The following is a 13,375-nucleotide window of genomic DNA, read 5'->3' as shown; positions in this document are numbered from 1 at the left end:
GATAGCTAGACCTTTTAGACAGAGCTACTCGAGTCTGAAGCTTGGGAGAAAGTCAGGACTAGAGGTAGATAGGATCAGATTTCTCAGCATTAGAATAAGTGTTAGTAATTGACACATTATCCAGGAGCAGTGTAAAAATTAGAGAGGCTAAGGGGGAAGAGTAGAAGTTTTGTTTTAGTGCTCACTTCTCCAAACCTTGATTTCCTTTAATGACAAGGTTTTCTGTGGCATTCCTTTGGAACTTCCTGCTTGTCCTTTTTTTTTTTTTAAATGAAGGTAGGTAGAGCTTGGGTGTTACACTTCTTAGCTTGAGTGCCTGAAGCAGCTGCACAGGTGTAGAAAGTAAGATGATGCCTTTCTTTTCCTTCCTTAGAAGAGGAACATTTCTGAAACAGCTCAGCTTCTTAGAGTGAGAACTGTAGTTGCTGAGGAAGTGCTGACTTAGTTACAGATGAACTAACACAAATAGGACATTAGGTTCCTTACAGTTTTGTTATATGTCACCTAGAACCATAGTGTCATGTAGTCAAGTGCCAAAATGTACTGTGGCAGTCAACCCCAGAATTTCATAGTGTAATGGAAAAGAACTGAAGACGAACATGGCATATTCTTGTAATCCCAGCCCTTGGGAGGTAGAGACAATGGGATCAAGACTTCAGGTCATCCTTGGCTGCATGGCAAGTTCAGAACTAGCCTAGGTTGTCTCAGAACAAAACTGAACATTCAGCCCAGTGTTGGGGTGTACACCTTTAATCCCAACACTTGGTAAGCAGAGACAGGTGGGTCTTTATGAATTTGACTGGCCTAGTCTACAAAGTGAGTTTTGCGCCAGCTTGGACTGCATAGTGAGACTGTATCCAGAACCAAAAAAAAAAAAAAAACCTGTATATATACACACACACCCATATGGGTATTAGTCAGAACTTTTTTCTAAGACACAGTGTCATTATGTAGCTTGGCTGGTCTTGAGTTCAAGACCAGGCTGGCCTTGAACCCACAGACATCAGTCTGCTTTTCCTGGGATTAAAGGCATGTGCCACCACTCTTGGCCTGAAAGTTCCTTGGGAAAGAAAATTTGAATGAATTTTCATTTTAACATATACTTTGCAGCAATATTTTTTTTTGTTGTTGGTTGTTTTTATCTTTTGAGATAGGCCTCACAAGAGATTGCATGCTGGGACTAAAGGAGTATACCTCCACACCTGGTCTATATTTTGTGTTTTAACAATATTAGCTCCTGCAGTTCCTGGAGCTGCTACTAAGATTTTGCATATTATTTATTACACATAGATGTTAAAATAGCTATCCTTAGAATTTAGATTTGAATGTTTTATCTAATTGCATTTAATTTTCAATATACTGATAAGAATGTAATTTCTGAAGTAATTGTTTTAATGCCAAGCCACTGAGCCACACCCCAACACCAAAGTCATTTTGATTGTGGTAATCTTATCTGTCCCTGAGAGCTCTGCAGAGCAGTACTACCAACCTCGTGCAGACTGATGAATATAATGGACCTTTTCACACTGAAGTCAGGACGTTTATGTTTCTTCAGGTGTTAGAAAACTACTCGGATGCTCCAATGACACCAAAACAGATTCTGCAGGTCATAGAGGCAGAAGGACTGAAGGAAATGAGGTTTGTATTGCTCTTGTTGCTTAAGTGAGGGCTTCACAAGACATGTGTCTGTGATATGCAGCAGTAAGTCCACCTGTTGGTCTATCCTTGATTCTGTATCTGATGGTAGTGTTGTGTATCCCGAGTGGAGGGTGGGAGTGGGATAGGAGAACATCCATTTATTTTCATCAGAAATACAGTGTCTTTCACAAGACTTCACCTAGGTCTTGACCTTCAGCTAGAGTAAGGTTCTTATCTTTCTTCAATAGAATCAGATAAATTTTCTAGCACACTTCTCTCTCTTTTTTTTTAGAAGTTCTCACCATCCTGGCTTCTCATACACTATTATTTTACAATATTATTTAGTAATAGAGAAGGAGCAAGCCCATATATGCTCTTTTCTCTATGCTTTTCTTTGCCACACCACAAATGTCTTTTCCTTTTGGAGTCAAGAAAGATGGTCTCAGTGGCATAAAAACCCTCTGGGTACTCAAAGACTTAGTCATTCTTTCTTGTTTTTTGAGACAGTCTCTTATAGGTGGTTTCTAACTTACTGGCCTGCTGAGGCTTGCCTTGAATGCTGATCCTCATGTTTCCACCTCTCAAGTGCTGGGATTAGAGACACATGCCACCCACAAGTAGCTGGTCTAGTCTTTCCTGATACAGATGTACTTACTAATGAGGGGGCTGGAGTGATGACTCCGTAGAGTACTGAGTGCTCTTCTAGAGGACCTGGGTTCAAATCCCAGTACCCACATGGCAGCTCACAACTATATGTAACTCCAAGATCTGACACCCTCACTGCAGACATACATGCAGGAGAACATCAATGAACATAAAATAATTATTTTTTAAAATGTGCTAACTAGTAACCTTGAATTTGTTATAATGTTTTCCTGGAGAGGAAACAAGTAAGAAACACAGAAGTAACTGGAGGCGTAAAAACTGGGGGTTGTCTTTGATTCTCCTCTCTTCTCACCATTTATATGAACCCCTTCTTTTAGTATCCCCCTCCCTATCCCAGACAGGGTTTTTCTGTGTATCAGAGTCCTGGAACTCATCTTTAGACCAGGCTGCCCTCAGACTCAAGAGATTTTTTTGCCTCTACTTCCAAGTGCTGGGATTAATGTGTGCCACCACTGCTTAAATTAAAAAAAAAAAAAAATTCCTTGTATTTGTTTTGTTTGTTTTACCAGAGTGTATGTCTGTACATTGTATTCATATAGTGCCCATGGAGGCCAGAAGAGGGCATTGGAACTGCTGGAACTGGAGTTACATGCAGTTGTGAGCTGTCATGTGTGTGCTGGAGATTGAACCTAGGTCCTCTGGAAGAGCAGCCAGTGCTATTAACCACTGAGCCATCACTCCAGCTGTCCAGCCATTTTCTTTTTTATTTAAGTAAGGAAAGAGGAGTGTGTATAACAACAGTTCCTTTTTGGAATTCGGAACAAACAGCATTTTTGACAATGGGGGATATTGCATACATGTTTATGTATGAGCAGATGCCTGGGTTTGTGTATGTGTACGTGTGTGTACCAGAGGACAACCTTGGATGACATTCTGCCTTGTTTTTTGTGAAAAGGGGTCTTTAACTGGGACCTACGCTTGCAAATTAGGCTGTGCTGATTTGTTACCAAGCCTGTATCTGTTTCCCCAGCAGTGGAATCACAAGCCCCTGGACACCACACTTGCATTTTTTTTTTTAAATCAGGTGGGGTTTGGGGTATGAAGTATGGTCTAAGTGCTTGTTTGTCAAGTACTTTTTAAAAAAATATTTATTTATTTTGTATACAATATTCTGTGTGTGTTTGCAGACTAGAAGAGGGCACCAGACCTCGTTACAGATGATTGTGAGCCACCATGTGGTTGCCGGGAATTGAACTCACTATCTTTGGAAGAGCAGGCAATGCTCTTAACCACTGAGCCATCTCTCCAGCCCCTGTCAAGTACTTTATTGAATGAGTTTTTCTCCCCAGCCCTAAGCGTTAGTATATTATGTGACTAAGGACATTGTAGTCACTTGAAATGATGAAAGTTGTTTCTCATTACTCAGGTCACATATTCTTTAATGTTTTATGGGGAGGGATGCTTAGAGTTGCCTGTAGCCCATCTTTTTGACCTTGTACCTATGCACTTTGCAGTGTGATAATTGTGCTTTATTTTTTTTCTTGGGCCATTTCCCATCATGCTGATGTCTGCCCTGCCGTTGGATTACTACGCCTGTAGAAGGTAAATTATTCCCTTGTTTCTGCTTTTTTGTTCTAGGAATTGTAGCATTCAGGATGAGGGAAAAGTTCTGTCATTGTAGATAGATGTTGTGTGTAGGAGTCACAGAAGGACTTGCCAATGTGTTATGCCCCTTTGTAGGAGATGCTAGCACAGCCATTTGATGATCTAGATTCTACACCAGCTCGCTTTTAGTGACTTTTTTGTTGTCTAGTTATTTTTAGCATCCAGTGTGTTTCAAAGCAGAATAATTGTTTTTTAAATGTCTTTTTTACACTCAATTTATTTTTAACACTATGTAAATTAGGGCTGCTAGTTTTGAAAAATAGGGGCTTAAGATACCTTTTATTTTTAAACATACCGAGGAGAGGGAAGAAAACATGCACGGGTGAATCCTAGTATTAACATTCTAGTGACAAATTTAATGATAATAGGCACTTGTCTATTTTTGACACCTTTTTCTGTTATTCAGTAAGTATCCTCTGTCTCATGAAGTTATTTTATAACTTACTGTTGTAGCAGGGACCATGGAACTTAATATACTATCTAGTTAGATGTTCAGATATTACTTACTAAATCCTTTTGATGGCCTTTTTCTTTGCAAATGAAGTCTGTAGATAAGACTCATTCATTCCCTTTTACAACAAAGAAAACATTTTTGTGTGTTTTTATTAGAAAATATTCAAGTGCAACAATAAAGTGGGAGCTTATTACGGGGATACAGTGCCATTGAGTCTGTTATTTTCATACAGCTCGGTGTAGATACTGGGAAATGTGGTTTTTATTCAAAATGTTTATTACATTTTACTTTAGATACTATTGGAGAAGGGGATGTAGAGGTAAAAGGACAACTTATAGGAGTTGGTTCAGGTCTTCTACCATATAGGTCCTAGGAATAAAACTGAGGTCTTTAGACTTGGTGTCAGGAGCCTTTACCTGATGAGCCATCTCTCTGACCAAATCTTGTTTTTTGTTGGTGTGTGTGTGTGTGTGTGTGTGTATTCATGGAGGCCAGAAAAAAGTGTCAGCTCTCCTAGAACTGGAGTTACTGACAACTGCTGTGAGCTGCTGCCTGATAAGGGTGCTGGAAACTGAGCCTAGTCCTCTGCAAGAGAAAGCAAGTATAGTGAACTGCTGAGCCATCTCTCTGGTCCCAATAACCAAAATACTGTCTTTTTTTAGTTGATATGGGGTTCCATTATGTAGCTCTAGCTGCCTTGGAGCTCTGCTAGATAGACCAGGCTGACCTCAAGCTCCCAGAGATCACCTGCCTTTGCTTCTCATGTGCTGGAAGTAAATACATGCACTACTACGCCTAGCTGAAAATACTTGTTTATAATAGTAAAATTTTATTAAGGTGTATTTGTTTCTGTTTTTGAGTAGATTCTCATAATATAACTAGAGTGGCCTGTGACTGACTGTGGCTTGGTGGTAGGCATCCTTTCTCAGCTTCCTGAGTGCCGAGGTCACAAGAACAAGCCAGCATACCTGGTCAAGATAGTGCATTTAAAATTTGTTAACATACAGCTTGGACATTTTTCATTTTTAATTTGTGAATATGCATGTGTGTATGGCATGTATATATAGGTACACTCGGAAGCTGTGTGTATTTGAGTACCCCTTGGAGGCCAGAAGAGGGTATGGGAGCCCATATACCTAAGTGTTAACTGTTATGAGACATCCAGCATGGGTACCAAGAACTGAACTCTAGTCCTCTTCAAAAGCAGCAAGCCTATTCATTTTTCTTTTTCTTTTTTCTTTTTCATCAAGACAGGAACAGTTTTTTTTACTCTGTAAGATCAGGCTGGCCTCAAACTCAGAGATTCACTTGCTCCTGCCTGAGTGCTAGAATTAAAGGTGTGTGCTACCAGGCCTGGCTTGTAGTAAGCTTAACTGCTGAACTCCCTAAATTTCTTGAGAATTCAGTTTGTATTGTCAGGAAACACTAAAGACGTGTTGGTATGCACTCTAAATTACCACGCACTACAGCCTAGACGCTCTGATGGGATTTCTCTCGACTTTAGTTACTTATCTTCTGCTTTCGTAATAGCATCGTTGCTCCTGCATTGCTTGCTTTGTTTTTTGGTTTGAAAGTGAACTAGAGCTGGGTGTTTGATAAGTAGAAACTGATTTTTGTGGCCCATTTTCATCTTTTCATGTTTTCAGTGGGACATCCCCTCTCGCGTGCCTCAATGCCATGCTACATTCCAACTCAAGAGGAGGAGAAGGACTATTTTATAAATTGCCTGGCCGAATTAGCCTTTTCACACTCAAGGTAAAATGATCTTTTGGTACAAAATTCTCAAAATGTTTTTTTGTTGTTTGAAGCAGTGTTTGTCTGGGTAGCCTTGGCTGTCCGGAGCTTGTTCTATAGACTGACTAGGCTGGCCTCGAACTCCTGCCTCTGCCTCACAAGTGCTAGGATTTAAGTTGTGCACCACTCTGCCTGACTTTAGCACCTGATTCTTTCTTCCCATTTCACAACATTTCTACTTTATTTTATTTGTTTGTTTATTTGGTTTTTGTTGTTGTTTTGAGGCAGGGTTTCTTTGTGTAGCCTTGGCTGTCCTGGAACTAGCTCTGTAGACCTGGCTGACCTCTTACTCACAGAGAGACACCTTCTTCTGCTTAACGAGTGCTGGGATTAAAGGCATGCACCACCACAACCTGGCCGGTTCTCAAAATTTTTAATGTGCATAAAAAAAACCTGGTAGGTTTGGTGCTGATGGATTGTCTTTCCTAGTACGCAATCCTAATAACACTGCTGCTTTTGTCCTTAATGGTTCTCTGGGATGCTGTGGTGTGAATAGACTATTAGGAGTGAAGTTACATCAATTTTTATTTTTGTGTTCAGCTTTGCTTCTCTATACCTTAGTAGGTTATATGCAATTGAAAGATGAGTGTATGTAGTGGTAATTGCTAATGTGCCTTAGTGAAGATCTTGTTTGTAATACTATTGTGAGGGATAAATTACTGGGCAACTAATGTAATACCTACTCTATGGAAAGTAACCACAATGTGAATATCAGTATTTAATAATTACAAAGAAGTTCATAATAAACCTTAAATAAATTGGGCTGAAAAGGAGTAAGCAATTATTTTTCTGTCATTTCTGATATATTTGGCAATCATTTAGATCACAGTCTGAAAACATGTAGATAGATAACTTAGATTTTGTTGACATAGTGGCTCTGTCATAACTGTTCAGTTAACATAGTAGCAGGAAAACAACTTTGGACTATGCACAAACAAATTGAGGAGGCTATTTTCCGAATGTTTGTTTATTTTAGTTTGAAACAGGGGCTCCTTATGTAGCCCCCACCTGTCTCTGTCTCCCAAGTGCTGAGATTAAAGGTGTGGCTCACCATGCCTTGCAAGGTTTACTCTTACGTGCAAGTGTGCTGTCTGATGCTGCAGAGATGAGAAGAGGGCACTGGAACTGGAATTAGATACAGATTGTTGTCAGTTGCCATATGGGTGCTGGGAACCAAATCCCTGTCCCTGCGAAAGCTACAGGTGCTCTTAAGTTCTGAGCCATCTCTGACACCCATTTTCAACCATTAAACAAGTGCTTATTTTATTTACAAAAGCGGAAAGCAGGGCAATTTTATTTTAGTAGGACTAAGTTGAGTGATCTTATTTAGATATAAGATGACTTGGTAACTATAGGGACACTAAGAATTGCTGATCCTTTTAGTGCTCCGTAATGTATTTTAAAATGTATACACGTGCACTTTCTTCCTATGAATTTTGTTTACTTGATAAGAAAATAATTAAAAAATTTTAAATAATCTGAATAAATACAAATTATATAACTTGTTATTTCAGTAGGTTTGTGTACATGAAATATTTGTTGATGCAGGAGTTTGCTTTCTGCTAAGCCCTAAGCTAAGAGGCTCCAATGATCCTTATTCAAGAGATCCTCTTTGTTTAGTTTCCTGAGTAACCAGGCAACTTTCTGGTTTGTTAGTTTTATGAGGCTGATAATTGATCCCAAGACCTATAACATGGTAGGTAAGCCCTACCACTGAACTATATGTACCCAACTGGAAATTTTCCATGTTTAGTATTTTGTTCTGTTTTCTAAATATTTATTACTAGTAATTTTGACTTTTTTGTTTGTATAGCTTTTGTTTTATTTTTGAGAAAGCATATAGATTTGTAGCCTATGCCAGTCCTGTCTTTACTTCCTGAATGGTAGGGTTACAGTCATGTACTGCTTTGTTTTACTTAAAATTTTTCCCCCTATTCTGTCCCTTGACTATTTTTTCTTTTTTTGTTGTTTTATTCCCCCCCCCCCCCCATTTCTTGTGTAGGCTAAATAAGAATTCTATGAGCCACACTGTCAGCTCTCTGTTTGTTTATTACTGTGTAGTTCCTGATGAACTGGAACTTGATATATAGACCAGGCTGGTCCTAAACTATTAGAGATCTACTTATCTCTGCCAGGATTAAAGGCTTATACTTCTGTACAGCACACGTGTGGAGCTCAGACAGATTTATAGAGTCGGGTTGCCAGGCTTCTGGCAAGTCTTTACCCAGTGAGAAGTCTTGTGGGCTATTTTCTAAGGACTGGGTCTCTATGAAGCCCAGGCCTGCCTTGAGCTTGTGGAGACACGCCTGTGTCAGCTGCTTCTTAAGTGCTGGAATTACACAGGAGAGCTACCATGCCTGGCTTCCTTTTGTTGTTAAGATAGAGCTCCCCCTGACTATACTTTAGAGGTATGACACGGAAGGTCCTTGGTTTGCTCTCCACAGACACATGTGTGCAAAAACAAGACATCCTTTTTGACATGTTCTAATAAATAATTGCTTTTTTCCCCTATTTATTTGTTTTTGCTTTTTTTTTTTTNCCAGCTTGGACTGCATAGTGAGACTGTATCCAGAACCAAAAAAAAAAAAAAAAACCTGTATATATACACACACACCCATATGGGTATTAGTCAGAACTTTTTTCTAAGACACAGTGTCATTATGTAGCTTGGCTGGTCTTGAGTTCAAGACCAGGCTGGCCTTGAACCCACAGACATCAGTCTGCTTTTCCTGGGATTAAAGGCATGTGCCACCACTCTTGGCCTGAAAGTTCCTTGGGAAAGAAAATTTGAATGAATTTTCATTTTAACATATACTTTGCAGCAATATTTTTTTTTGTTGTTGGTTGTTTTTATCTTTTGAGATAGGCCTCACAAGAGATTGCATGCTGGGACTAAAGGAGTATACCTCCACACCTGGTCTATATTTTGTGTTTTAACAATATTAGCTCCTGCAGTTCCTGGAGCTGCTACTAAGATTTTGCATATTATTTATTACACATAGATGTTAAAATAGCTATCCTTAGAATTTAGATTTGAATGTTTTATCTAATTGCATTTAATTTTCAATATACTGATAAGAATGTAATTTCTGAAGTAATTGTTTTAATGCCAAGCCACTGAGCCACACCCCAACACCAAAGTCATTTTGATTGTGGTAATCTTATCTGTCCCTGAGAGCTCTGCAGAGCAGTACTACCAACCTCGTGCAGACTGATGAATATAATGGACCTTTTCACACTGAAGTCAGGACGTTTATGTTTCTTCAGGTGTTAGAAAACTACTCGGATGCTCCAATGACACCAAAACAGATTCTGCAGGTCATAGAGGCAGAAGGACTGAAGGAAATGAGGTTTGTATTGCTCTTGTTGCTTAAGTGAGGGCTTCACAAGACATGTGTCTGTGATATGCAGCAGTAAGTCCACCTGTTGGTCTATCCTTGATTCTGTATCTGATGGTAGTGTTGTGTATCCCGAGTGGAGGGTGGGAGTGGGATAGGAGAACATCCATTTATTTTCATCAGAAATACAGTGTCTTTCACAAGACTTCACCTAGGTCTTGACCTTCAGCTAGAGTAAGGTTCTTATCTTTCTTCAATAGAATCAGATAAATTTTCTAGCACACTTCTCTCTCTTTTTTTTTAGAAGTTCTCACCATCCTGGCTTCTCATACACTATTATTTTACAATATTATTTAGTAATAGAGAAGGAGCAAGCCCATATATGCTCTTTTCTCTATGCTTTTCTTTGCCACACCACAAATGTCTTTTCCTTTTGGAGTCAAGAAAGATGGTCTCAGTGGCATAAAAACCCTCTGGGTACTCAAAGACTTAGTCATTCTTTCTTGTTTTTTGAGACAGTCTCTTATAGGTGGTTTCTAACTTACTGGCCTGCTGAGGCTTGCCTTGAATGCTGATCCTCATGTTTCCACCTCTCAAGTGCTGGGATTAGAGACACATGCCACCCACAAGTAGCTGGTCTAGTCTTTCCTGATACAGATGTACTTACTAATGAGGGGGCTGGAGTGATGACTCCGTAGAGTACTGAGTGCTCTTCTAGAGGACCTGGGTTCAAATCCCAGTACCCACATGGCAGCTCACAACTATATGTAACTCCAAGATCTGACACCCTCACTGCAGACATACATGCAGGAGAACATCAATGAACATAAAATAATTATTTTTTAAAATGTGCTAACTAGTAACCTTGAATTTGTTATAATGTTTTCCTGGAGAGGAAACAAGTAAGAAACACAGAAGTAACTGGAGGCGTAAAAACTGGGGGTTGTCTTTGATTCTCCTCTCTTCTCACCATTTATATGAACCCCTTCTTTTAGTATCCCCCTCCCTATCCCAGACAGGGTTTTTCTGTGTATCAGAGTCCTGGAACTCATCTTTAGACCAGGCTGCCCTCAGACTCAAGAGATTTTTTTGCCTCTACTTCCAAGTGCTGGGATTAATGTGTGCCACCACTGCTTAAATTAAAAAAAAAAAAAAATTCCTTGTATTTGTTTTGTTTGTTTTACCAGAGTGTATGTCTGTACATTGTATTCATATAGTGCCCATGGAGGCCAGAAGAGGGCATTGGAACTGCTGGAACTGGAGTTACATGCAGTTGTGAGCTGTCATGTGTGTGCTGGAGATTGAACCTAGGTCCTCTGGAAGAGCAGCCAGTGCTATTAACCACTGAGCCATCACTCCAGCTGTCCAGCCATTTTCTTTTTTATTTAAGTAAGGAAAGAGGAGTGTGTATAACAACAGTTCCTTTTTGGAATTCGGAACAAACAGCATTTTTGACAATGGGGGATATTGCATACATGTTTATGTATGAGCAGATGCCTGGGTTTGTGTATGTGTACGTGTGTGTACCAGAGGACAACCTTGGATGACATTCTGCCTTGTTTTTTGTGAAAAGGGGTCTTTAACTGGGACCTACGCTTGCAAATTAGGCTGTGCTGATTTGTTACCAAGCCTGTATCTGTTTCCCCAGCAGTGGAATCACAAGCCCCTGGACACCACACTTGCATTTTTTTTTTTAAATCAGGTGGGGTTTGGGGTATGAAGTATGGTCTAAGTGCTTGTTTGTCAAGTACTTTTTAAAAAAATATTTATTTATTTTGTATACAATATTCTGTGTGTGTTTGCAGACTAGAAGAGGGCACCAGACCTCGTTACAGATGATTGTGAGCCACCATGTGGTTGCCGGGAATTGAACTCACTATCTTTGGAAGAGCAGGCAATGCTCTTAACCACTGAGCCATCTCTCCAGCCCCTGTCAAGTACTTTATTGAATGAGTTTTTCTCCCCAGCCCTAAGCGTTAGTATATTATGTGACTAAGGACATTGTAGTCACTTGAAATGATGAAAGTTGTTTCTCATTACTCAGGTCACATATTCTTTAATGTTTTATGGGGAGGGATGCTTAGAGTTGCCTGTAGCCCATCTTTTTGACCTTGTACCTATGCACTTTGCAGTGTGATAATTGTGCTTTATTTTTTTTCTTGGGCCATTTCCCATCATGCTGATGTCTGCCCTGCCGTTGGATTACTACGCCTGTAGAAGGTAAATTATTCCCTTGTTTCTGCTTTTTTGTTCTAGGAATTGTAGCATTCAGGATGAGGGAAAAGTTCTGTCATTGTAGATAGATGTTGTGTGTAGGAGTCACAGAAGGACTTGCCAATGTGTTATGCCCCTTTGTAGGAGATGCTAGCACAGCCATTTGATGATCTAGATTCTACACCAGCTCGCTTTTAGTGACTTTTTTGTTGTCTAGTTATTTTTAGCATCCAGTGTGTTTCAAAGCAGAATAATTGTTTTTTAAATGTCTTTTTTACACTCAATTTATTTTTAACACTATGTAAATTAGGGCTGCTAGTTTTGAAAAATAGGGGCTTAAGATACCTTTTATTTTTAAACATACCGAGGAGAGGGAAGAAAACATGCACGGGTGAATCCTAGTATTAACATTCTAGTGACAAATTTAATGATAATAGGCACTTGTCTATTTTTGACACCTTTTTCTGTTATTCAGTAAGTATCCTCTGTCTCATGAAGTTATTTTATAACTTACTGTTGTAGCAGGGACCATGGAACTTAATATACTATCTAGTTAGATGTTCAGATATTACTTACTAAATCCTTTTGATGGCCTTTTTCTTTGCAAATGAAGTCTGTAGATAAGACTCATTCATTCCCTTTTACAACAAAGAAAACATTTTTGTGTGTTTTTATTAGAAAATATTCAAGTGCAACAATAAAGTGGGAGCTTATTACGGGGATACAGTGCCATTGAGTCTGTTATTTTCATACAGCTCGGTGTAGATACTGGGAAATGTGGTTTTTATTCAAAATGTTTATTACATTTTACTTTAGATACTATTGGAGAAGGGGATGTAGAGGTAAAAGGACAACTTATAGGAGTTGGTTCAGGTCTTCTACCATATAGGTCCTAGGAATAAAACTGAGGTCTTTAGACTTGGTGTCAGGAGCCTTTACCTGATGAGCCATCTCTCTGACCAAATCTTGTTTTTTGTTGGTGTGTGTGTGTGTGTGTGTGTGTATTCATGGAGGCCAGAAAAAAGTGTCAGCTCTCCTAGAACTGGAGTTACTGACAACTGCTGTGAGCTGCTGCCTGATAAGGGTGCTGGAAACTGAGCCTAGTCCTCTGCAAGAGAAAGCAAGTATAGTGAACTGCTGAGCCATCTCTCTGGTCCCAATAACCAAAATACTGTCTTTTTTTAGTTGATATGGGGTTCCATTATGTAGCTCTAGCTGCCTTGGAGCTCTGCTAGATAGACCAGGCTGACCTCAAGCTCCCAGAGATCACCTGCCTTTGCTTCTCATGTGCTGGAAGTAAATACATGCACTACTACGCCTAGCTGAAAATACTTGTTTATAATAGTAAAATTTTATTAAGGTGTATTTGTTTCTGTTTTTGAGTAGATTCTCATAATATAACTAGAGTGGCCTGTGACTGACTGTGGCTTGGTGGTAGGCATCCTTTCTCAGCTTCCTGAGTGCCGAGGTCACAAGAACAAGCCAGCATACCTGGTCAAGATAGTGCATTTAAAATTTGTTAACATACAGCTTGGACATTTTTCATTTTTAATTTGTGAATATGCATGTGTGTATGGCATGTATATATAGGTACACTCGGAAGCTGTGTGTATTTGAGTACCCCTTGGAGGCCAGAAGAGGGTATGGGAGCCCATATACCTAAGTG

The 13,375-nt window shown here is 39.5% G+C and overlaps 1 protein-coding gene across 3 annotated transcripts in view; it reads left to right on the top strand.

The window, feature by feature from the left end:
- The window catches only part of Asxl1 (ASXL transcriptional regulator 1), an 84,328-nt gene that overhangs the window by 7,950 nt on the left and 63,003 nt on the right, over nucleotides 1-13,375 (top strand). Inside the window, exons 2-3 of one of the 3 annotated variants that reach the window (XM_050150806.1) lie at nucleotides 9,425-9,507; nucleotides 11,713-11,715. In XM_050150806.1, the coding sequence (XP_050006763.1) occupies nucleotides 9,425-9,507; nucleotides 11,713-11,715 (86 nt within the window). Of the gene's footprint in view, nucleotides 1-3,702; nucleotides 3,847-6,009; nucleotides 6,119-9,424; nucleotides 9,508-11,712; nucleotides 11,716-13,375 lie in introns of those variants that run through there. The other 2 variants (XM_050150801.1, XM_050150802.1) reach the window with 2 other exon arrangements.

This window comes from Alexandromys fortis, unplaced genomic scaffold, assembly GCF_014885135.2.
Source record: "Alexandromys fortis isolate MF-2015 unplaced genomic scaffold, M_Fortis_MF-2015_v1.1 scaffold_27, whole genome shotgun sequence".
Lineage (NCBI taxonomy): Eukaryota > Metazoa > Chordata > Mammalia > Rodentia > Cricetidae > Alexandromys > Alexandromys fortis.
The sequence above is the reverse complement of the archived record's forward strand: the minus strand, read 5'-3'. Positions and strand labels throughout refer to the sequence as shown.